The 24,897-nt window shown below is 38.8% G+C and overlaps 1 protein-coding gene across 3 annotated transcripts; it reads right to left on the bottom strand.

Annotated features, from left to right (window-relative positions):
- Positions 1-158: 158 nt before the first annotated feature.
- On the bottom strand, positions 159-24,693 carry b9d1 (B9 protein domain 1). Of its 3 annotated transcripts, none has more exons than XM_068056497.1 (7): positions 24,569-24,693; positions 22,287-22,355; positions 13,197-13,308; positions 12,942-13,038; positions 12,232-12,294; positions 10,218-10,285; positions 159-9,473 (listed from the first exon to the last, which is right to left on the bottom strand). In XM_068056497.1, the coding sequence occupies exons 1-7, from the start codon at positions 24,629-24,631 to the stop codon at positions 9,349-9,351; spliced, it is 597 nt and encodes a 198-aa protein (XP_067912598.1). In that variant the 5' UTR covers positions 24,632-24,693; the 3' UTR covers positions 159-9,348. The 3 variants fall into 3 exon arrangements, with proteins under 3 accessions (XP_067912598.1, XP_067912599.1, XP_067912600.1); XM_068056498.1 differs by lacking the exon at positions 24,569-24,693 and adding an exon at positions 24,233-24,368; XM_068056499.1 differs by having other exon boundaries at positions 9,402-9,473; positions 10,202-10,285.
- Positions 24,694-24,897: the final 204 nt, after the last annotated feature.

Genomic DNA, 24,897 nt, shown 5'->3' with positions numbered 1-24,897 from the left:
TTCCCACATTCCTGTTCTTGATTATGACTTATTAACTATATAATCTGCATTATACATAAACATAATTGCAGTATTGACAGTTGGGCATTAAGTGGCAAGTGTCAGATATTGGACTTGATAAATGTATTTATTTTCCTACATGCATAACAACACTGCACTTAAAGTAATTAATTGATTGTGAAGCATTATGGTATATCCTCACAGCTCCAGCGACCCGGGTTCAATTCTGGGTGCTGCCTGTGTGGAGTTTGCAAGTTCTCCCTGTGTCTGCGTGGGTTTCCTCCCACATGCCAAAGACTTGCAGGTTGATAGGTTAATTGGCCATTGTAAATTGCCCCTAGTATAGGTAGGTGGTAGGGAAATGTGGGGATGTGGTAGGAATATGGGATTAGTGTAGGATTAGTATAAATGGGTGGTTGATGGTCAGCACAGACTCGGTGGGCCGAAGGGCCTGTTTCAGTGCTGTATCTCTAAACTAAACTAAATCCTAAGGATCTGATGAGCTGCAGTTCTTTCCTTTTGTAGAACATGGAATAAAATATCAATGTGTCACAGGCATTTATCATTTTCACTGATCAATGGAATTCCATTGCCAGTTTATAAACTAATGCAAAGACCTAAGCTATTTTTTCCCAACTGAAATAATAAAACTCAGGGATTTTCCTGGTCACCGTAATTTAATAGCACCCTAGATAGTGAAGTGAACTGTCAGGAATGGCTTTGCATCAATCAGGATACCTATCAATTTAGGTAGCATTTATAGGAAAACAAAACTGTAAAATTAATCCCTGACATTGAATGTCAACAAGTAAAATATTCAGAATATCACATTCAATAACATTCAATTCTAATCTGATACAATCCACAGATGACCTTTCTGTAGTTAGAACAGAACTTTATTAGGAGTGGGGCAAACAAACATAATTATGTAAATAATAAATGAGAGCCGAATCAATTATTTTGAGCTGCACCATTGCAGCCACCAAAATAGCACAAAACTGAAGAAGCTTTGGATAAACAAATTTCTCAATAAAATTAAAACTTTTAATACAAAAGTAATTCTAGGTAAGAGATCAGGAGGCAAGTATAATTCCAGCTACACAAAAACAAGAAATGCTGGAATCACTCAGCAGGTCTGGCAGCATCTGTGGAAAGAGAAGCAGAGTTAACGTTTCGGGTCAGTGACCCTTCTTCGGAAAAACATTTCTTGTTTTTGTTTCAGATTTCCAGCATCCGCAGTATTTTGCTTTTATTATAATTCCAGCTAAATCATCAGAAAAACTGATTAGCGTTAATTGTAAATAGTAATAGTTAAATTGGTGTGCAATATTTTGATGAGACTGTACTCATCTTCACTGCAAGCTAAAATTAGCACTGACCAATAACATTCTAGAAATACCCAAAATTTTCAAAATGGAAACGTTTAATGAAATAAAAATCTGAGTGTAACTGGGCTCAAATCCTTTTTAAAAACATCAGAAATTAATAATTCTGCTCCATAGAATTACAAGCGGCAAAAGACTTTACTTCAAACACTTCCACCTTTACACATTACTTCCCTGCTTTTAAAAGCCTTCTTAAAACCTAACTCTCCTAACTCTTCTATGATGAACCTGCATCGATCTACTCCTTTTCCTGTTCTGAAGTGCCTTGGTACCTTTTGTAATGCAAGTTGTTGAAAGAATGTACTAACTTTATGTACTTAATTGTCAGATGAATCTTAAATTTGTTTTTATAGGATCAATAATTAGATGAAAGTAATTAATAGAATCATGTACATTAATCAAATAATAGTATTTTGGAAGGTTAGCATAGAAACCCCAGCTTTTACAAATCTGTTGTGGTTTGGGGGCAGGGGGAAAAATTGCTACATAATTCTATGACTTGTAACATCCACTGTACAGTTCAACTATTACGATTTCAACATAAAATACAAAACTTTTGAATTTATGCTATATGCACAATCCTGATATAAAAAAAACTCCAGTATATTTCACGTTAGAAACTTTGGGAATTGAATGTGTATACATGGTGGAAATTTCACTGCCATGTCTGCACATTTGTAGTATAGGATCTGTTTCATTATGCAAATATTTTACTTATGCCTCCAATTTACTGCTGTGAAAAACTTTTATAGTTTGTGATTTTCGTGCAATATAACCATTCTGGTGCATTGTACATTTATTTTGGCATGTGAATAATACATTTCCTTGTGCAGTGAATCATACACACTACAGTATTCTTCAAATTGCTGAGTCTCCAATGGCTAACAGTTTACCTCCGAAAATCCTCTACTTAGAAACCATCTTCCAAGACACATGAAATAATGGCTTTTCAATATGAAGGAAGAGTAAAATGATCTGAAGTTTCAGCAAGGAAACACTATACTCTGTATATGGTAGGGTTTCAAAATGTGAATTTTTTTGTCACATCTTTAACTTTTGTATCCATAAATCACAGCTTTGCAGAACATGAAAAATTTTAACAAGGGAAAATAACATTGGCACAAAAGTAATAACATTTTAAGTTAAAGGGACTTTTAAAATTGAACAAATATTCAGCGTATTTGATATTGCAGCAGTTCTGAATTGTGGCCTCATCAGATTAGGAAAACATTAATGTGAATGTGTTGGTGTACAGTTGTTTTTTCTTGCATTGTTGAATTATTGTGGGTGAACGATGCAGTCATCCAAATTCAAAGCAGTCGCAGCAGAAACTTCTGTTTGTTTCCATCTATTCTGTAATTCGTGCACCTGTCATCATTGGCTTGACACTTAAGTGGAAGCAAAGCAGTTGGACAGATCTTTCCACGCTGGAGACTGGGGCTCTTTCAGACTATATTAAAATAAGTTAGGGAAGAGAGAGTAGAAGCACTAATAAATATATAAAAATTCATTAGAAAACAGAATAGTACCAGAGGACTGGTGTACCCAATAAGCTAATATGATTTCTATGTTTAAAAAGGGAGATAAAACTAGACAGGGGAAGTATAGACCAATTAGTTTAATGCCGGTGGTAGAAAAAATAGCATCATTGCTCAAACATTTAATAGGAAATTAGATACTGAAAATATATCCAGTAGTACGGATTTCAAAGGAGAGGTCATACTTGACTAACCTTATTTAATTCTTTTGAAGCAGTAGTGTTGATGAGGGTAATGCAGTTGATGTAATATGTTTGTATTTTCAAAAGGCCTTTGATTAGATTACTACATTTGGAGTTGGGACAAATAGCAGAATGAATAGCAAGTTGGCTATGAAACAAAGTAGCATAGGCGTTAAAAGGCAGTTACTCGGACTGACAAAAGGTGGGAAGTATAATGTCAATTAGTGGACAACATCAAATTGGGGGTATAGTCAATACAGAGGAAGACTGATAAAATACAGGAAGACATTAATAGACTTGCAGAATGGGTATGTAATTGCCAAATGAACTTCAATATAGATAAGTGAGAGGTGGTACATTTTGGTAGGAAGAGTAAGGAGGTCACATACTCCTTGGAAAGTAAGTATCTTAATAGGACAGAGCAAAGAATCTGAAGGTACAGGTAGACAAATCACTAAAGGTAGCGATGCAGATAAAAGAATCAATTTTTTAATAAAACCGAGCACTTCTAGAGGGATAGAATTGAAAAACAGCTGTTATATTAAACTTGTACAGCACCTTGGTAAGACCATACTTTGAACTTGCTGGTCTCCATTAAATAAAGGATAAAGAGGTATTGAAGGTGCAAAAATTTATTTGCTAGGATGATAACTGAGAGCTCATACCCATCAGGTAAGCTTGAGAAAAAAGACTGAGGGGAGACCTGATAGAGGTCTTTAAGGTTATGGAAGGGTAGAAGACATAGAGATGTTTCCACTTGTGGGGGAGACCAGAACTAGGGGCCATAAATATAAGTCACTAATCACTCCAATAGGTAATTCAAGAAAAACAATTTTACCAAATGAGAGATTAGAATGTCAAACTTGCTGCCACAAAGAATAGATGAGATGACTAGTATAGATGCATTTATGGGAAAGCTAAACATGAGGGAGAAAGGAACAGAAGGATATGTTGAAGGGATTAGGCAAAGAAAAGTGGGCGGAGGCTCCTGTGGAGCATAAACGTTGCTGTGAACCTGTTGAGCCAAATAGTATGTTTCTGTGCTGTAAGTACTATGTAAAGAGAGCACTGGTCACTGAAACTCTTGTCATTGATACTTTTAATAATTCTGATTGAATTGTATCTGGAAATCATTTGTCATTCAATCAAGCCAGTTTTTTTTTATTGCAATTTTTCCTTAGCTTTATTATGTATAATAGATAATTCTGCCCTGATCTCGCTTTGCAAGTCAATCTCAAAGTTATTCATGAAGTTAAAATACACAAGTTTGGTGATGGGCACTGTTTCATATGATCATATCCAAATTAATTGCAAAGTAATAAAAGCTGTACAGTGACACATTTGTAGAGCTCCTCAAGTGTGTCTGACCAATGCCATGAAAATGTATTTGGAACTTCTTTTAATCTTGGTAGGTTTTGTTCTATATCATTTTTATTGTATCATGTACAACTGTGGTATTGTGCTTTTCAACATACTCTTACTTCATGTGCTTAATAGAAAAAGGGTATTCTGAAATATTTTCATAAAAATTATGGGTTCGATTTTACCTGAGAGTGGGATTGGCTGAGAAACCATCTGAATCTCTGCAGCCTGAGGCCCAGACTATTAGCTGATGATAGGAATCTTTGACTGGATAGCAGGAGGCAGCCACGTGGGACACGAGGGAATGGTGCCTGGCACTATGGTAAGTGGTGGGTAAGGCCCAGGTGCTGGGGAGTCCCATAGTTTCCATGTGGAGTGCTGTTTCTGCATTTTGTTGTTGTTAGAATGGCATTTAAATAATTCTGACATTCTAGACTGTGGCCAGCTATTTCACCTTGGCCTCAGATTCTACTGTTCTGGACAAGGCCTGCACTTGAAGGGGGGTAAGTTCATAACTAGGCTGTGGAAGCCATATTTCAGTGAGTGATCAAGCTATGGTACATACTCCTTAGGGAGATCATCTAAGCAGTTCATATTGATTTATTCAAATGCAAATTATATTTCTTTCAGAAAATATTTTCGGATGCAGTAGATGAGTAATGTTAGATATGACATGTAGCATGCTTGAGAGGAACAGTTGACTGACCTATGGTTCCCAAAGCTGGACATTGGCTTTTTCCTTGATCATTACGTCCCATCCACACAACTACTGTGCCTGCTAACTTAGTGTCATCTCTTATACTTCCCTAGCCCACTTTGCCACATTATATCATCATCCAGATTATGACAGAGCTAGATAAGTTAGACAAGGAAAACTGTTCCCACTAACTAATGGTATGAGGACTGGGGGACACAGATTGAAGGTTTTGAGCAAGAGATGCAGGGGAAATGTGAGGGAGAACTTTTTAATGCCATGAGTGGTAATGTCCTGGAACTTGCTGCCCACTAGGGTGGTGGAAGTGGGGACAATCGACTTCCGAGAGGAAGTTGGATGACCACTTGAAGCAAATAGACTTGCAGGGGTACAGGGATTGAGCGGGGGTGAGACTGACTGGTTGTCTCCATGGAGAGCCAGCGTAGACTCAGTGTTGAATGGCCTCCTTCTGTGCTGTAAATGACTCTGATTGCGTTACCGAGATCATCAGTGTACTCTAGACTGGGACACGTTGATTTGCTGTTGTTCATGGCACTTTGGCAACTGTGTATTTGGAGAACTGCAATGATATCTCGCTCAGCATTAGAGTCCTTATAAAAGGTAGACAGGCAGTGGCTCTGTTGGAGAGAATTTATCTCCATTGCCTAAATGAAGACTGATGAATAGTGCCTGTCTGTGCTGAAAGCCTCAATTTCTTCTCCCTCAAATCTTAGATGGTCACGGGGTGTCATCACTGACAACTGTGTGAAATCTGAGAATTGTTCTAATAATGACAAACACACATGGATAAAAAGTGTTTTTTTTTTAAAGTAGTGAAGTACTTACATTAAAATACACAAGATTTACCAAGAAAAATGTGTATCATAACTATAGTTACTGGGTAACCCTTAACAATTCAGTTCAGATCCTTCTGAAATTGTCTTGAATTGTAAATTTTTATACCATCAGTTTTGGATTGAATTGAAATGTAGCTATTTCAAATGCATTTTGTTATACCAAATATCAACTAAACACACTCAATGAGTGAATGTATTTTAGACATTTGACCATGCTGATTAAGTACTTCATCCAGTCAAGTTGTGGAGTCCTTTTTGCCTATTGAAAATGTTTGATATGGGATGGATGGCTTTATGCTACCCAAGAGGTGAAAATATAGAGTCATAGGCAAGAACGCTACCATCAAGCCACGGTTAACGCTTGTCAGAGAAGTAACTGAGGCATGGTGTTAGAACATGGGCTTTATTCTGCATCTGATGTGGGTAAGTCCAAGGTTGAAGTGTTCCACACCTGTGCACTTACAACCCTTACCTCTTTTTATTTTGAAATGTTTCAGACAGGACATTTTGGCAACTTTACCTAAAGGGTCTGGAGGAGATTTTTTTAATGTATATAATGCTATTCGTATTCACTGCTAGACCTGGTTCTTGGGAATGAGGTGAGCCAAGTTTCAGTAGGGTTAAAGGCCGGTTACCCGACAACGTGTCGGGTTCGGGTTGCACTTCCAGGTCTGGCATTCGGGCTCTGCTTGGGCCGAATCAAACATGCTCTATCACAACCTCAGGTAAGTGGCTCCAATATTAATGTAATTTTTGGACTAGGAAGGTGGTTTTGTTATTTTAAGCTTGTGCAGATCAGCAACAAAGTGAAAAATGGAAGGTAGGTTAACTGATGGTTGGGTCGGGCACAGGAAAAAGTGGAAGGACTCGGGCCAGGTCAGATGTGACTCTGTCGGGCTTGCGTTGGGTTTTGTTTGCAGACCCGAGCCGGCCTTTAAGTTGGGGAACGTTTAGGGGACAGTGATCATTGTATCCTAACGTTTAGGCTGACTGTGAAAAAGGACAAAGAACAATCCAGAGTAAGAACAATTAACTTGGGGAAATCCAACTTCAATGGGGTAAGAATGGATCTGGGACAAATAAATTGGAGTCAAAGGTTGGCAGGAAAAATGGTAGCTGAACAACAAAGAGATAGTTCGGGAACAGTCAAGGAATGTTCCCTCAAAGGGGAAAAATAGGACAAACAAATCGAGAGCTCCCTGGATGACAAAAGAGATAGAAATTAAGGTAAAGAAGAAAAAATGTGCTTACGACAGATGCCAGGTAGAAAATACTATTGAGACCCAGGCTGAATATAGAAGTGTCAGAGGAGAAGTGAAAAAGCAAACAAGAAACAAAGACTATGAAAAGAGACTGGCAGTTAACATAAAAGGGAATTGTAAAGTTTTCTATAGACATGTAAAAGGATGGTAAAAATGAGGAGTGGGGGTCGATTTAGGGAGCAAAAAGGGGATTTATGCAAGGGGGATAGCTGAGGTATTAAATGAAAACTTTGTGGCTGTCTTTAGTAAGAAAGAGGAGGTAATTCAGACACTGGAAGGGTTTAAAATTGATGAGGAGGCATTGGACAGGCTGTCTGTACTTAAAATGGATAAGGCACCAGTACCGGATGAGATGCATTCAAGGATACTGAGGGCAGTGAGAGTGGAAATTGCAGGGGCACTGGCCATAATCTTTCAGTCTTACTTAGACTTGGGGCTAGTGCCAAAGGATTGGAGAATTGCAAATGTTTATATCTTGTTCAAAAAAGGATGTAAAGATAAGTCTAGCAACTACAGGCCACTCAGTTTAGCTTTGGTGATGGGGAAAATTCTAGAAAGAATAATTTGGGACAAAATTAATAGGCACATGTACAAATGCAAGTTAATTAAAGAAAGCCAGCATGGATTTCTTAATGGAAAATCATGTTTAACTAACTTGGAGTTTTTTTTGAAGAGGTAACACAGAAGGTTGATGAGGGCAATGTAGTTGGTGTCGATGGACTTCCCAAAGGCATTTGATACAGTACCGCACAACAAACATGTGAAAAAGTTAAGTGACGGGAAACAAAGAGTAGTGGTTAATGGATGTTTTGTGGGCTGGAGGAAGGTTTATAGTGGAGTTCTCCAGGGGTCAGCGTTGGTACCCTTGCTTTTCCTGATGTATGTTAATGATCTAGACCTTGATGCACAGGGCAAAATTTCAAAGTTTCCAGATGATATGACACTTGGAAGCATTGTGAACTGTGAAGAGTATAGTGTAGAACTTCAAAAGGACATAAACAGTTTGGTGAAGTAGGCAGACCAGTGGCAGATGAAGTGATTCATTTTTGGTAGGAAGAACATGGACAGACAATATAAAATATACAATTCTAAAGGGGGTGCAGGATAAGTTGAGAGAGCAGTTAATAAAACACACAGTATCCTGGGCTTTATTTGCAGGAGCATAGAGTACAAGCTCCAGGAAGTTATGTTGAACTTGTATAAGACACTAGTTTGGCCTCAGCTGGAGTATTGTGTCCAGTTCTGGGATCTGCATTTTAGAAAGGAGATTTTAAGTAATAGAAGCAAAAGTGACTTGAAAAACTTTTCCATGCAGCGTGTGGCTAAGGTCTGGAATGCATTGCCTGAATGTGTGGTGGAGGCAGGTTCAATTCAAAAGGGAATTGGACTGTTATATGAAAAGGAACAATATGTAGGGTTGTAGGGGAGTGGCACTAGCTGAAATGCTCATTCGGAGAGACGGTGCAAACATGATGGGCAGTATGGTCGTCTCCTACGCTGTAACGATTGTGAGATCAGATACAGTTTACAAAGAGGTTAGCTTTTCATTCAAGATAACTTTGGTACCTCAAAGTGCAGAATTAAGAGGGTTAGTGGACAATCTTTCTCTTGCTCCCTGTGAAGCAGTAAAGCGTGAGCTACAAAATGTTTACCCTTGGACATACCTATGTGTATAAGCCATAACACAGGAAGGCAAATGCCAGCAGGCTCAGGGACAGTTAAGTCATACAGCGGTATATTTTGTGGTACAATAACCTTTGGAAACGGATTTGTATTGTGAATTCATTCATAATGATTCACACTTTAAATACTTTTCAGACAGAACACAGGTGTTAATGTTATATAAAGTGCCATTCAGGGATCATACTCATTTAACTAGATGTTGGGTAGCAATAGGTGCTTTCCATTTCTAGGCGTGACTCTGAGTCTGATAATAGCTACGGCAGAGCTGTGAATCTTGGACCACAAACATGTATGTTATAAATACAGCTCATCTATATCCAGAATAGTACCGACTAATCAGTATTTTCAACTTTTGTTCCATGTTCTGTTCAGGCTGGGATTCCACTTAGAATCCTGTATTGTCTGATGGCTGATTATTAGTAGGGGTTGAATCATATCCAAGTTTCTTCAAGTCCTTGGTGACAATGTTGAAAGAGACGGTAACATAGCCTTGTGACAGAACCCTTGTAACTAAACATGCAAAAGAAAAAACAATGAGAATAATCCATTTGTTTCCATCAAAGTTCAAAACATTTAACAGAATACATTAGGTCAAATACTAGGAATGTTTTATATGTAACATTCTCTGATTACAAGTTCATTTTTTGGTAGCAATATGATGTTGGTCACACTAGGATAATGTAGAGAAAGATCTGTATTTTGACATCTCTGCTATTTAAGGGAGGTAGGGTAGGCAGAGTGAGTTAGAAGAACTAAAAGTAATTCTGGCAATATCACCATCTGATATAATTGTTGTATCTTTTCCTCAGGTAACTCTCAGCTAATTAATGCCTCTAAGCAGTCAACTCTACGTAAAATCCTTGAAGAAACAGATCTATAATTTTTTTTTTAAAAGGCCCAAAATGGGAAAAACACCATGCAGAGGAAATCCAGTCATACTTATGCTGGATCATACAACATGCCAGTTAATTAAATTCCAAACAAGTAAAAAAAAACTATTTGATCATTTTCTGTAGCCTAATTCTTAACCATGAAAGCACACATCAAGGCGAAGTAGTAAACTGTGCCCTTACTCCAGTGGGGAGGTTAGTTGAAAACTGTTACTGTAATATCTGATGACATACCATTTAATTTCTATAAAGGCAGCAGTTTTCCCAGTGTTTGTAACATATGTGATTTGATCACAAAGCTAACATCCCCTGTCCAGCATAGCAACAGCAAGTAAACTGGAAAATAACCTTCACAGGCACAGACCTTCTCTTCCTTCTCCTCGTGCAACCACTTTAGGATCTGTGAATTCTGGACGCCTTCCCATGAGCCAGCTAAACAAAACAAAATAGTTGAGTGCAGTCATAATCTCTTTAAGAAATTCCTACTCCTGTCCTGACAACTCACCAAGCTTATTCATTACATAACTGAGCTACCGAATCTAGCGTGGAGGTAGCTCAGCCAGAAAGTGGCAGAGCACTGGATTTTTCCTCAGTACTCTCGGCTAGGGGAGGGCCTCTATCAGGGTTCCTTCTCAGGACCAGTGACTCCTGCAGAGGCATTGTGGACCTGTCACCCGTCATAGAAATCACCCAATTTTTATTTCAGGCGGCAGTTTCTACAAGAGCCTGCTGATTCGCAATGCCCGTTTTACACCTGGGCTGTGAATTGAGAATCTAACCACCGATGTGATGCAGTCTGCAGTGAAATAGCTCAGCAGCATTCACTATCAAACTCCAAAGGAATTGGGCAAGGTGCCAGAGGATGACCTGTATTTCTGCAAGAAATCAATTAATATCAGGAGACAAGAGAATTTGAAAACTGGGTTTTAAAAGGAATATTAATGCAAGTTATGTTCAAACCCCTAGTGTTCCATTCGTTGAAAAAGCTAGGACTCAAAATTTATGTAGGTAACTGTTTACATAATTAAATTAAGACACACAGGGGCAATCTGTGAACTTCTGACTTTATCCTAAAATGAGAAGTAACTGATTCGTTATCACTCAGATCCATTCAAACTGCCTCCAGAACCTTTAGCAGGAAGCATTTACTAGATTGATCATGCTGCTCCAAATCATGTCCCCTACTTAATTTGACTGCAGGGACCTTCAAAGCAGTCAACTCCTACCAATATGCATTGATTAAAAGTAAAAATCTAACATACAATCCATTTTCAAGCTGAGATTGGCACATTTTCTCCTCTTATGAATTGAAAATTTTCCCAGCTGATAGCCATGAAAGCTAGGCAACATAAGGCTGGGGAATAAACCTCAGCTGTGGACTTGCAAAGGTATACTCCATTAAGTGCAAAATCTCATTTGTTAATTCTTTCTGCCCTGCCTCCCAATATTCTTAACCATGGAAACACATTAAGAACTTTGCATAGGTAAGAATCCATGTGTTACATAATTTTTCCCACAGTTTGTCAAATCATCATTTGAGCACATGAAACATGAAAGCAAAGCAACTTCACTGGTAACAGCACAAAATTGCGTATGATAAAAAATTCTGTTCTGAGGCATTGGCCATATTGCATCAACCCTCAGCCCTTTGCTGAGTTCGTAGACGCTGTTATCCTATTATACCAACACATTTTCTTTCCCCTAATTTACAAATGAATCTAAAATTAACTACCCTGATATTGGGTCTACATTCCTCATGTTTGTTAGAGTTTGCGATCAGCAACCCATTTCCTAATTTAACATTTTAAATGACTCAAATGCATCACTTTTGTGAGATACAAAAAAAAAAATCAGAAATTATGCGTAGTACTGAACTAGCTGCCATAAATCAAGCTGACTAAAGACTGCAACGTGTTCGGGGAGATGGGGAACAACATTATGCCACTGGATGGAACATTAAGATAAAATAGGACAAATCAAATGGGAATGTTACATAGCTCTTGAGGCATAGAAATCAACTCTGCCACCCTCTGATTCTTTCTCCTACTCATTCCCTTGAGAATGTGGTGGTGGGTCTTCTTGAATCATTGCAGTCTGTATGGTGATTCTTGTTATTCTTCTGGAACTGGTTCAAGGTAGGTTCAGCAGGGTAAAGAGGGGAGATAATGACTTTAAATAATCCTCAAATTTTTGGAAATGTAGAAATTACCACCAGATAATAAAGATAATGCTGGTAAATTGATTAAATAGATATGGCAGTTTAAGATTTGAAAATATATTTATAATGTACTCTGAGGTAATCAGACAATATGTTTTTACAGCTCATTTTATAGTTCTGACTAAATCTGACTAAATTGCGATTTCCAAAAGTGTAATACCTTGTAAGTTTTTGCAGTTTGGATGAAGACTCTGGGACAAACATTGGAATGGTTCTCTTATGCCTACAAAAAAGCAAGTTTCTAAAGTAAATTACTAATGCACCTAGAAATATTTCTTTAAAAACACATTTTTGTGCTGTAAAGATGTAGCACTTATAAATATTTATCTATCATTCTATGACTATCAAATAAGTTACACACTAATCTCATACAAAGTTTTGTTACAAAGGAGGTTTAACGCCTAGTTCTGGTAGTAAGCAGTGGAACCCATCCAGCAAAGAACGCTACTGTTTATATTTGCACCTGTGTCACATTTAATTATAGGCACATTTCTTCTAGCAGTCTTTTAAAATGACTTGCAATTTATTTCATGTACAAAGAAGCTCTCCATCAACAAAAAAGTGAATGCACTGGACATAACAAAGGCTTTGGGTCTCGACAACATCTGCTGAACACCTGTGCACCACAGCTAACTGCTCTACCTGCCAAACTGTTCCAGTATAGCTATGACACTGACACATATTGCCCAGGTCAGCCTCATATTTGTCAGTAAGTGATGGAAAGCGTCATCAAAAAATGCCATCAAGTGGCACTTCAGACCTCATTACATGTCTTAACATTAAATTCAAGACATTTCCTCACTGGGTCTGCAAAGCTTTCAAAATTATTCTAATACTAACCATAAAATGAATTTAAAAACTATGTCTTACCTTCCAGGGGTTGTGGGAACGTGAACACTGCCATAGCCTCGGACCACATCATTTCCAAACAGATCAGCTCCATACACACTTATTACTATCTGTGGCCCTTTAAAGAAGACAGACAAGCAGGCTTCAAACGACAATTAACATGTAAAATAAATGTGTCACTTATTGAAGTCATTACTATTTCATGAAATGTGTAAGTAACATTTTCATGGTTGCTAAAATTAAAAGATTTCCTGGATTAAAATAAAACAAACTTACAGCCAAATGGGTTGGTGCTCTTAAATGTGATCTCCATAGGGAAGTTCCACACAAAGTACTGATTGCAATCCCTATTTTTAGAGGTGATCTGGGATATCCCTTCCTCCAAACCCTAAAAGTAAATGTAAGAAAAAAGCACAAATAATAAACAGCAACTGCCATTACAAGCAGTAGTAAGCTTTTTCTTCCCTCTTTTTCCTGCAGATAGTTTTCCATTTCCCATGCCTTATTCAGCTGCTGCCATTCTATAACTGGCTACCAAGCCTGGTGCCTCTACTTGGAAGCACTTTTGAATTTCAAAACTGGCTGTTGAGATGGACTCACATCCTACCTTTCCACAATGTATTTTTGGAACTCCATGGTACAACACTGTAGACATACCAGAACAATCTTCTCAACATGCATCTGTATTAAGTGAACTGCATTTTATAATAATAGACAGACAGTACTGGAGATTGTCAAATTCACAACTGGATAGTTGACCTTTGCTTTTTAACAACATTATGTGCAACCTTTACTGGTTTGCTATTGCCCTCAAATGTGAGATAGCAAGAATACAACAATGAGAGCATTTTTTACTGTAATGTACATTTCAAAATTATTTCTAATGAATGCAGTCTAATGATTAAAATCGGCTACATTTGTTAGAAATAACCTTTAACAGATGTTGCCTGTTTAAACCCCCATGTTTCAAAACTTTGCAAAAGTTAGATATATTTTTGTACCATAGTTATGGTGTTCAGTTAAAATCAAGATCTCATTTGCCTGGTTTTCTATTTAAATTTTCAAACATAATTCATCTGATCATGGAAAATCTGGATAAGAACCTAGGAAATAGGAGTAGCAGTAAACCACAAGGTCCCTCGAGCCTGCTCCACCATTCAATAAGATCATGGCTGATCTAATCTTGGCCTCAGCTCCACTTTCCTGCCCGTTTCCCGTAACCCTTGACTCCATTATAGTTCAAGAATCATCTGTCTCAGCCTTGAAGATACTCAATGACTCAACTGCCACTGCTCTCCGGCATGGAGAATTCCAAAGATTCACAAGCCTCAGAGAAGAAATTTCTCCTCATCTTAAATGGGCGACCCTTTATTTTGCACATTTGCCCCATAGTTCTAGATTCCCCATGAGGGGAGACATCCTCTCAACATCTACCCTGTCAAGGCCCTGCAGAATCTTAAAATATTTCAATAAGATCACCTCTCATTCTTCTGAAGTCCAATGAGTATAGGCCCAACCTGCTCAACCTTTCTTTATAAGACAACCCCTTCATCCCAGGAATCAACCTAGTGAACCTTCCCTGAACTGCCTCCTATGTAAGTACATCCCTCCTTAAAAAAGGAGACCAAAACTGAATATAGGATAAAAGTAAACTACTGCAAATGCTGTAAATCTGAAATAAAAACAGGAAATACTCAGGAGGTCAGACATCATCTGTGGAGAGAGAAGCAGAGTTAACATTTCATGTCTGTGACCTTTCATCAGAGTTCTGAGCAAGGGGAAGAGCTTTTAATTGCTCTGTCCCCCAGTTCACCTACAGAAACCTTGTTTCATTATTTACTTCCTCGAAATAATCAAATTTGATTGTCTTCTTGGAGTTGCAAGTTAGAAATACCTATTATTGTCATAGCTCAACTTTAAACTTGTCTCCATATGTTATTTTACATTAAAATATCCTCAAAAAGCAGTCAAACATGGGAATAATTTGCAATACGCAAGTCCCAACTGGAACAACTGTTAGATTCATTACCTCATCAGGCTGCATGACTTTGGAATTAACTGTTGCATCAGTGCCTTTTAGTTGTGCATGCAAATAATCCCTTGAAAATGGTCATAACTAGTAATTTTTTGCAAAAAACTATTCATAGCTGTTACGATCAGGTGAGGAGGGGGTCACAAGGCTCCCCTCTTGTCTTCCTTCTTCTTTGACTGCAAGAGTTTATTCTTTTTAAACAGTGGATATGCTTCCCACTTCAGTGAGTGTTTTACCTTTGTTGTGATCGTAGAAGAAACAATCGGACAGGTTTTCTTGAGTTTAAACAAGAAAGAGGTGACTTTATTATACTTAATCTAAACTGGATTTAAAAAGAATTATGCAACACATTCATGCATGCACTCACAAGAGAATCACAGACACACAAATAGATTACAGAGTGATGAGGGGGAGATTTGTGGTTGTATTAGAGTCCAGAACAAATAAAAATTAATGCACAATATATGGGGTTGGATGATTCTGTTGTCTTCTAGCTGAAGTTGTGTTCTTGAAGTCTTTGGCTGGTTAATGTGCAGTTTGTGGCTGGCCCATCTGGTTCAGGTTTCTCTTGTAGGCAGGTTTGTAAGTGGCTTTCTTCCCCTGGTGTCTTTGTCTTGGATCCAAAAACCAGCAGCTAGGCTTCACACGCCCCCACCAGGCCTTCTGGAGAGAGAAAGAGAGAGAGATCTTCTGGCTTCTGCCCAGAATCAGTCACTGGCTTGTCTCGTTTGTTCAAAGATAACTCCCAGCTTTCACAGAGATGGACAGCCACATGACTGCCTCAGTGTATTGTCTGGAACCTTCTGATGAGATTCAAGTTTAGGAATGTCAGTCCCTCAGGCCGTTAACATTTACACCCTGAAGGGTGGGCCCTTTCAAGGTTAATGTGCAACGATGGCTTTGAATGTCCTGCTAATGAATGCAATCTCCTTTGGTTCATTCAATAGAGCAAGCCATTGTCTTGTGTACAGGCTCATCAGACATGTGTCTCCTCTTTGAGGCCTTGGAATGTGTAAGGTGTTCAAATTCAAAGTGCGGTGGCCATCTTGGCTGCCAGCTTTTTAAAAAAAAATTAACTAAAATTCCAGCTCGGTTTCATTAAAAGTTTAATCTAGGTTTCCAATCGATGAATTTTTAAAAAATCCCCTTTTGGCATAGCAGGTTTTCTTGACAATAGCTGTAACAGATTCTGGGAATAATCACACCAAGTAAAAATAATTAAATGCTTATATGCTATCAACATCTTTTGCGAGAAAAAAAAAATTATTAAAGTTGACAAGAGGCTTCAGAGAATAACCACTGATGGATTTAAAAGAATGCAGAAATTACCGACCTACATAGGCACACACAGTGAATGGCTGCTGGTCTGCACTGCTGGTACTTTATTTCTAGAAAAGTTTACTATGCAAAATGTTACTATAAATTTCCACTTTTGTTTTATTGATTGTCAAGATTTTATCCATGACATTCAACAAGCTCCGATAGGAAATCTTTTTTTAATTGCTCTATTCCCTTGGAGGAATAAGATAGAGTGCAGTGTATTTCGACAGATGTGGAAATCATTTAAAAATTCAAAATATCATGAAAGCACAGATATAAAATTATGCTTCTAAACTTATTTTTTTAATCATGTGAATGAATATTTAGTCTAAGGAAAGATAATTTTCTGTGGTGAAACTTAACTCTGCTCTCCTAATGGTTCAATCAAGGCCTTACAAGATATTATTAAGCAATGCATTTCAAAAGATTCAAGGTCAAATCTCTGGTCTGTGCAAAGCTAGCTGATTTCATCTTAAACTGTTGTTGAGACACTACCATAAGCTGATGAGAAACAAACAAATCATATAAATTCAATTAAAGCCCACTGATATCTAATCACAGAGTCTACAACTCCACCTTGTAAGCCAATAAATATACACAAGAACTATTACTAATTTATTTACTAGGGGAAAGAGTCTATTCACACTACAACTGTAGCATTGATAGAAAACAGTTTAATTTCATACCAACATTAAGACCATAGTGTAAATACAGCCCAAATCCAGAATCAGGGCTTGACCTGAAACTGGAGTGAGGCTTCCTGGAGGAGTTGCCAAATTGACACTACAAAAGTTTCAACATTGATGCAAAATGCAAACAAAACTAGTAAGGGCAAATGTTCCAATTCTGCAGTTCCCCCCATATGTGCTCCCAGCAGGTGAGACTCTGCATCAGGAGCACATGATCAGATCACCACCAAGAAACTATATTCTGTCGAGCAAACAGACCATAAGAATCCACAACAGCAGGTTCCTGGTCAAATTGGCCATGAAGGATAAGTTGGAGAAGTTAAGAATGATTGCAGGCACACAGCTAAAGGCATCAACACAAACGTGTCCTGATTTTAGCAGGAGAAATTGATTAAAATTAAAATTTTGCCCTCTAAATACGACTGAAAATCTTTCAAGTAGTAACAGCTTTAAACTGGAAGAACAATTATTCTGTCATCACATTACCATATTCTAGAGGAATAAAAGTATTTAGTCAAGCAATTTTAGAAAGCGCAAATGACTGGAGGAAAAACTAATTTTCAAACAAATTAATCTGAAGTATCTATCGACAAGTGAAGTGTAACATAGGCGCAACTCCATTAATTTGTCACAACTCCTTTACACAGTAAATAGTTTCAAAGAATATTTATAAATAAAATCATTTATCTGTGAAATTCAAGTTCACTTACAATAAGCAGGCAGTGAAACCTGAAATTTGGTGTTCAAGAATAATTCAATGACTACTTTTCAAACTGAGCCTGACTTGAACAAGAGCTCTTAATTTTAAACAACTTTCTGAAAAAAAAAATCTAGATTTTTATTTTCTTCTGCTTCTACCTAAAGGATTGATGATTTAAAAAGTAGTAGGTAATGTCTTCATTGATTGTTATTGATGATACCAATAAATAAGATTAATTGACAGAGGGGCAGAAAGCAGAGATACCAATTCTGTTCATTATAACACTTTGGTAATACCATAGTTCCCTTCAAAGCTCCCTGTGTGTGCGCGAGACAATCACTGAATTATTAAAAGAAGACTTCACAAGACAGCAACAAGGAAGAAATGATATGCACTGAAAGGGCAAGGAGCAATCCAGAGTAAAAATAATTAATTGGGGGGGCAACTTCAAAAAGGAGAGAGAATGCATTTTTTAAAATTCGTTCATAGGTTGTGGGTGTCACTGACTAGGCCAGAGAGGCGGTGGTGAGCCCCTTTCTTGAACTGCTGCAGTCCATGTAGTGTAGGTACACCCACAGTGCTGTTAGGAAGGGAGTTGCAGGAGGATTTGACCTAGCAACAGTGTAGGAACGGCAATGGTGTGTGGCTGGAGGGAAACTTGCAGATGGTGGTGTTCCATGCAATGGTTGTCCATGTCCTTCTAGGTGGTAGAGGTCATGGGTTTGGAAGGTGCTGTCAAAGGAGCCTTGGTGAGTTGCTGCAGTGCATCTTGAAGATGGTACAAACTGCTGCCACTGTGTGGCGGTGGTGCACGGTGTGAATGTTGAAGGTGGTGGATGGGGTGCCAATCAAGCGGGCTGCTTTGCCCTAGATGGTGTCTAGTTTCTTGAGTGTTGGAGCTGCACTCATTCAAGCAAGTGGAGAGTATTCCATCACACTCCTGACTTGTGCCTTGTAGATGGTAGACAGGCATTGGGGAGTCAGGAAGTGAGTTACTCTGACCTGCTCTTATAGCCACAGTATTTATATGGCTGATCCAGTTCAGTTTTGGTCAATGGTAATGCCATTGAATGTCAAGGGAAGATGGTTGCATTCTCTCTTGTTGAAGAATAATATCTGTCCCAAATAAATTGGAATCACAGATTGGCAGACAAAACTGTAAGTGAACAATGGGCAGTTTTAAAAGTTGATATAGCTTGGGTACACTCAACGTACATTTCCACGAGGGGTAAAAGGTAGGGAAAACAGATCCAGAGCTCCCTGGATGATGAGACAGTCAGAGAGTAAGATGAAGCCAAAAAAGGGTACATATGAGAGATATCAGGTGGATAATACAATTGAGAACCAGGCTGAATACAGAAGATTCAGAGTGGAAATGAAAAAGCAAAAAAAAGTGAAGCAAAAATACAGTATGAGAGGAGACTAGCAGCTAACATAAAAGGGAACCTAAAAGTCTTCTATAAGCATATAAATAGCAAAAGGAGGAATAGGGCCAATTAGGGACCTAAAAGGGGATTTGCGCATTGCGTCAGGGGACATGTCTGAAGTACTAAATGAGTACTTTCCATCTGTCTTCAGTAAGGAAGATGCTGCTACCCAAGTCATGGGGAAGGAGGAATTAGTTGAGACACTGGATGGGCTAAAAATTGATGAAGAAGAGGTATTAGATAGGCTGGCTGCACTTAAAGTTGACAAGTCACCAGAACCTGATGAGATGCATCCAAGGATACAGAGGGAGGTAAGGGAGACAATTGTGGAGGCACTGGCCATCATCTTCCAATCCTCCTTAGATACAGGGGTAGTGCCTGACCAAGGCCGGCTCAGGTCTGCAAATGAAACCCGACCCGAGCCCAACAGAATCACATCTGACCCGGCCCGAGTCCTTCCATTTTATCCAGCACCCGACCCAACCATCAGTTAACCTACCTTCTGTTTTTCACTTTGTTGCTTATCTGCACAAGCTTAAAATAACTCTAACTAAGCAACCTTTCAAGTCCAAAAAGTACATTAACATTGGAGTCACATACTGGAGGTGGTGATAAAAGTGTGTCCGACCCTGCCCGAGCCCGAACGCTGGACCTGGAAGAGCGACCTGACCCCAACACGTCGTCTGGTTCGGGTCAGGTAGCCATGCTCTAGTGCCAGAGAACTGGAGAACTGCAAATAGTACACCCTTGTTCAAAGAAAAGGGTGTAAGGACATGCCCAGCAACTACAGGCCAGTCAATTTAACCTCAGTGGTGGGAAAGCTTTTAGAAATGATAATTCGGGACAAAATTAGCAGACATTTGGACAAATATGTATTAATTAAGGTAAGCCATTATGGATTTGTTAAGAACAAATAGTGTTTATCTAACTTGCTTGAGCTTTTTGGTGAGGTTACAGAGAGGGTTGATGAGGGTAATGCAGTTCACGTGGTGTACATGGACTTCCAAAAGGCATCTGATAAAGTGCCACATAACAGGCTTGTCTACAAAGTTAGAGCCATGGAATAAAAGGGACAGTAGCAGCATGGATATGAAATTGGCTGAGTGACGGAGAGTACTGGTGAACAGTTGTTTTTCAGACTGGAGGAAGGTATATTAGTGGGGTTCCCAAGGTCGGTGCTAGGACCCCTGCTTTTCTTGCTATATATTAATGACTTGGACTTGGCTGTACAGGGCACAATTTCAAAATTTGCAGATGAGATAAAAGTTGGAAGTATTGTGAACTGTGAGGAGGAAAGCAATAAACTTCAAAAGGGCACAGACAGGCTGGTGGAATGGGCAGTAAATTGGTGGATGATTTTTAATGAAGAAAAGTGTGAAGAAATACATTTTGGTAGGAAGAATGAAGAGAGGCAATATAAATCAAAGGGTACAATTCTAAAGCGGATATAGGAGCAGAGGGACCTGGGGGTATATGTACAAAAATCATTGAAGGTTGCAGGGTAGGCTGAGAAATCAGTTAATAAAGGAGACGGGATCCTGGGATTTACAAAACAGGGGCAAAGAGTACAAGAACAAGGAAATTGTGATAAACCTGTATAAAACACTGGTTTGGCCTCAACTAGAGTAGTGTGTCCAGATCTGGGCACCACACTTTAGGAAGGATGTTAAGGCATTAGAGAGGGTGCAAAAAAGACTCAAGAAAAGTTCCTCATCCCTGGAACCACAGTTACATGGATAGGCTGGAGAAGCTGAGCCTGTTCTCTTTGGAGAAGAGGAGATTTGATAGAGATGATCAAAATCATGAGGGGTCTAGACAGAGTAGTTAAGGAGAAACCGTTCCCGTTAGCTGAAGAATCCAGAACCAGCAAACATTCATTTAAGGTGATTGCCATAAGCACCAGAGGCGACATGACGAAAAACTTCTTTATGCAGCGAGCGGTTAGGATCTGGAATGCACTGCCTGAGAGTGTGGTGGAGGCAGATTCAATTCAGGCCTTCAAAAGAGAATTGGATAAATATCTAAATAGAAAAATTTGCAGGGAGTGGGGCTGGGTGAGTTGCTCTTGCAGAGAGATGGCACAGACACAATGGGCCAAATGGCCTCAGACTGTGCCACAGCCATTCTATGATTCTATGAATGGGGAAAATACAATCTGCATCAGTAGACGCACAAAAAATTGTACAAAATGTTTCTAAACCCAACTGCATTTTTCACTTGCAAAATTAAAGTTTCATCTTCTGCCACCAGGTCTCAATCATATTCTAATAAGATTTTCAGGAAAGTTCGGTGTAACTTGCCAAAAGGGAAGATTGGCATAAATTTTGGTGTTACTGATACAACTCAAAATGCTCTCTCTTCACACAAGCCAAGTTTCAAAGGTTAAAAATCTATACTACTACTGCTTGTTTCTCACAGATCAAACAGATATAGTATGAAAATCTCACATACCCATCATTACGCTTTACTGAAAGTCTAGTGACAGCACTGCACAATGTAGATTTATGACCTTTCCAAATGTTAATTTGTCTACACTGCATCAAGCTACCTCATTAGTCAAGTTACATGACAAGTCTCATCATTGTAATGTCATGAAGGTGTCCCAAACTGTTCAATTATTACAAAACTGCATTTCTAAAATTTGATTTATACGAAAGTAAATTTCGTATATATGGTGTATAGAAATTGTTGAAAATCTGTTCTGCATAAAGAGAAGCACACTACTTTGCAGTCATCACATTAACAATTTATTAATTTATTTAAATCAAGTAACAAAGTTAGAGGAACAAAACAGCCTGAACGTAGGTTATTGGGAGCTCAAAAGAAATTCTCCTCAGGCAGTTTCTTTGGTTTAGAAATACATAATAAATATCATGATAAATATTTGGATGACTAACAAAAACAGCACAATCATTCAGAAGTGCATTGGATTGCTATGGCAGAAAACCTTATACTTATGCCATCACTGAAGTGACATTTCATTTGGATTTATGATTTTAATTAGCTACTGTAATGCTAGAATAATGCTACAAGGCAGCTGTAATTCCACAATGTCTTGGTATCCAGGGAATAGTTGTGTCACACTGGACAAACACATCATTCAGATAGTCATAGCAACTAAGCTTGCAATCATGTATTTATTATAGGAGGAATGCTTCTTATTGCGTTAATCTGAAACAAACGAAGTTGAATACTCACTGTTGTTGGAGCCCAGTCATGTCCATATACATAGGAGTATTTGCAATACAGCTCATCAAACTCAGGAAACTAGAAAAAGAAAATGTATGCAAATTACAATTGAACAAAGAAAAATTTGCAGAACTTTCCTATTGTCAATTACACAACTTCAATTAATCTTTATTGCAATGTTACTTTTAACACAAAATTTTGAGATATTCTTTCACTAAAGACTTTTAACATAATCAAAACTTCTCACTCTGGAAAAAGCTACATAAAGCTGTACATGTGGAAAAACAGGCCGAGGAATATAAATACAAATTTTGTCAACAGTCTGACCTTGTGACTTGTTTAGATTGTCATATTCTATGACTATAATTGGGAACTATTTTCTCCTGAGATGAAAAGACAGGTTTACATCTGATGGGCTCAATTTCCTTGAAATCTGCCTGTTATAATTCCTGTATTTATCATTGAAGAAAACAGCTTCCTAACTATCAATCTTGCTCCATGACAAAGTCCTTGTTTAAAGATTCAAGTTTCATAGCAACATTGTAACTGCTCCTTTCTTGAGTCCAGGTTTGTGTGGTGGCATGCCCATTGGAGTTAGACTGTGCAGAAACTCTGGAGGGTACAGAGTGTTATCATCTTTGTCTGTAGAATTCTTTTTAAATCACCTGACTGCTTTTCTAAAACTTCTTTATTCAAATCTAGTGAATCTTCATTTTTAGTTTAGCACAAAGAATAGCTTTTGAATAATAAGTTGCATCAAATAATTGTCCCTGCTATTTTGCCACACTTAACCAATTCCATTATCACATCCATGCCTCCCATGCCATCCCCATCCCGTTCTTGCCATCCCTCATGAAAACACTCTCTCCAGCCAGAGTCACTTTCTTGTTAGGCTCCCCTTACCTTCCAATTTTGTTCTCCACCAGTACCGCACCCCCCCCCCCCCCCCACAAAATCATCAACAGCCGCATGTGCGTTACGCGCTCCAGCCCTCCGCGTGCTCCATGCACTGCTCACCAACAGACACGCCCCTTAAACTGACCAATCAAAACAGTTCGGACAAAATCCAAGTATTATTATTATAACAGATACTTTAAGTGTAATTACTGTTGAAATGTAGGGAAACTAATTGACTGTTGGACAAGTGTTCAGTACAGGTTGAATCCAGATTAAGTACACAATTCACCATAAAATGAATCTCCACCATCTGCAGCACAGACACAAAACATATACCATTGAATATACAATACAGAAAGTTGAGGAAGTGAGAAAGACAACTGAGTGTATGTGACAGAGAGGGAGAGAAGCGTAGTGTGAAACGTGGCAGCCAATTTTCACACAGTAAAGTCCAACAAACTACTTGTATTTATGTAGCACCTTTAATGTAACAAAATGTCCCAAGGCTCTTCACAGGTGTATTATAAAGCAAAATTAGAGCAGATGACAAAAAGCTGACTTAAAAGGGAGTGTCCGAAAGGAGCAAAGCGAGAGAGAAAAGGTTTAGGGAGGGAATTCCAGAGCTTACAGTTTAGGTTAGGCAGCTGAAGGCACAGCCACAGTGACGAATTGATTAAAATCGGAGATGTTCAAGAGGCCGGAATTAGAGGAACGCAGGTATCTCGGAGCCCTGTGGAGCTGGAGGAGATTGCAGAGGTAGGAAGGGGTGAGGCTAGGAGGGATTTGAAAAGGAAAATGAGCATTTTAGAAATGGAGGCGTTGCTTAACCAGGAGCCAATATGGGTCAACGAGCAGGGGGGCAGTGAGTGAATGGGACTCAAATAAATGACCAAATTATCTGTTTATGATGATAATGTACTTGAAATGCCAGAGTAAGAAACTATTCCAAGAACAACAAAAAAATCTAAAAGGGAGAGAACTATTGTGTATGTGTGATCTGGCAAACAGAGCACAATTCCAAATAGTCCAAACTTTTAATGATTCTGCTTCTCACTTACTCCAGGGGTAAAGTTTTGATCTCTGTGCTGCATTTATGATTACAAAACACGTTTACTGTTTACAAAGTAACTGACGCGGTCTTTGAATTTTAATTAATAAAGGACACTCAATGCAAATTAGCCACAAAAGACTTGCAAACAGCGGGTTGGTTGCCTTGGGGATGGCCCCACCAGGCCCTGGTCGCGCGGCATTCTGGGACCTATAGTCCCTCGACTTCCATTGCCGACCCGCATCCAATGAAAACGTCAGACAAAGAACTACAACTCCCAGAGGGCAACACGCGCCGAACGCCCCGACTTTCTTTTACCTTATTTTTTTAAAAAAGCAATACTTACATCTGCGCTCTCAATCTGCCCATTGACCATTAGAAGAAAAACAGAAGGCTTCCCGGATAGCATGTTTCTGAATATTAAGCTTTTAACTCGCGGCCCACCACCTCCCCGCTCCTCTTCGTCTCCAGGACAACGCCCGCCTCTACGCATGCGCGCCATATGATTGACAGCCGCGTTGTTTCAGCCCACACCAACAGGGTACTTGCAGATAATGCTGCTAGCGCAGACCTGCCTGTTTCCCCTATTCACTTGTATTAAATTAATAATCCGCGACACTGCTTGATTAAACTTTTTTATCCAAAATATATGCAGTAATTATCGTGGTGCCATAA

This window comes from Heterodontus francisci, chromosome 24 (assembly GCF_036365525.1).
Source record: "Heterodontus francisci isolate sHetFra1 chromosome 24, sHetFra1.hap1, whole genome shotgun sequence".
NCBI classification, from domain to species: Eukaryota; Metazoa; Chordata; class Chondrichthyes; order Heterodontiformes; family Heterodontidae; genus Heterodontus; species Heterodontus francisci.
The sequence above is the reverse complement of the archived record's forward strand: the minus strand, read 5'-3'. Positions and strand labels throughout refer to the sequence as shown.

What these genes read in the sequence shown, in the direction of transcription:
- b9d1 (XM_068056497.1), bottom strand. Translation starts at nt 24,631, where the DNA reads ATGCTATCCGGGAAGCCTTCTGTTTTTCTTCTAATGGTCAATGGGCAG. An exon ending in GTTCCCACAACCCCTGGAAG is followed by an intron (nt 12,295 to 12,941) that starts GTAAGACATAGT and finishes GCTTTTTTGTAG; the next exon opens with GCATAAGAGAACCATTCCAA. An exon ending in ACGAGGAGAAGGAAGAGAAG is followed by an intron (nt 9,474 to 10,217) that starts GTCTGTGCCTGT and finishes TTGCATGTTTAG; the next exon opens with TTACAAGGGTTCTGTCACAA.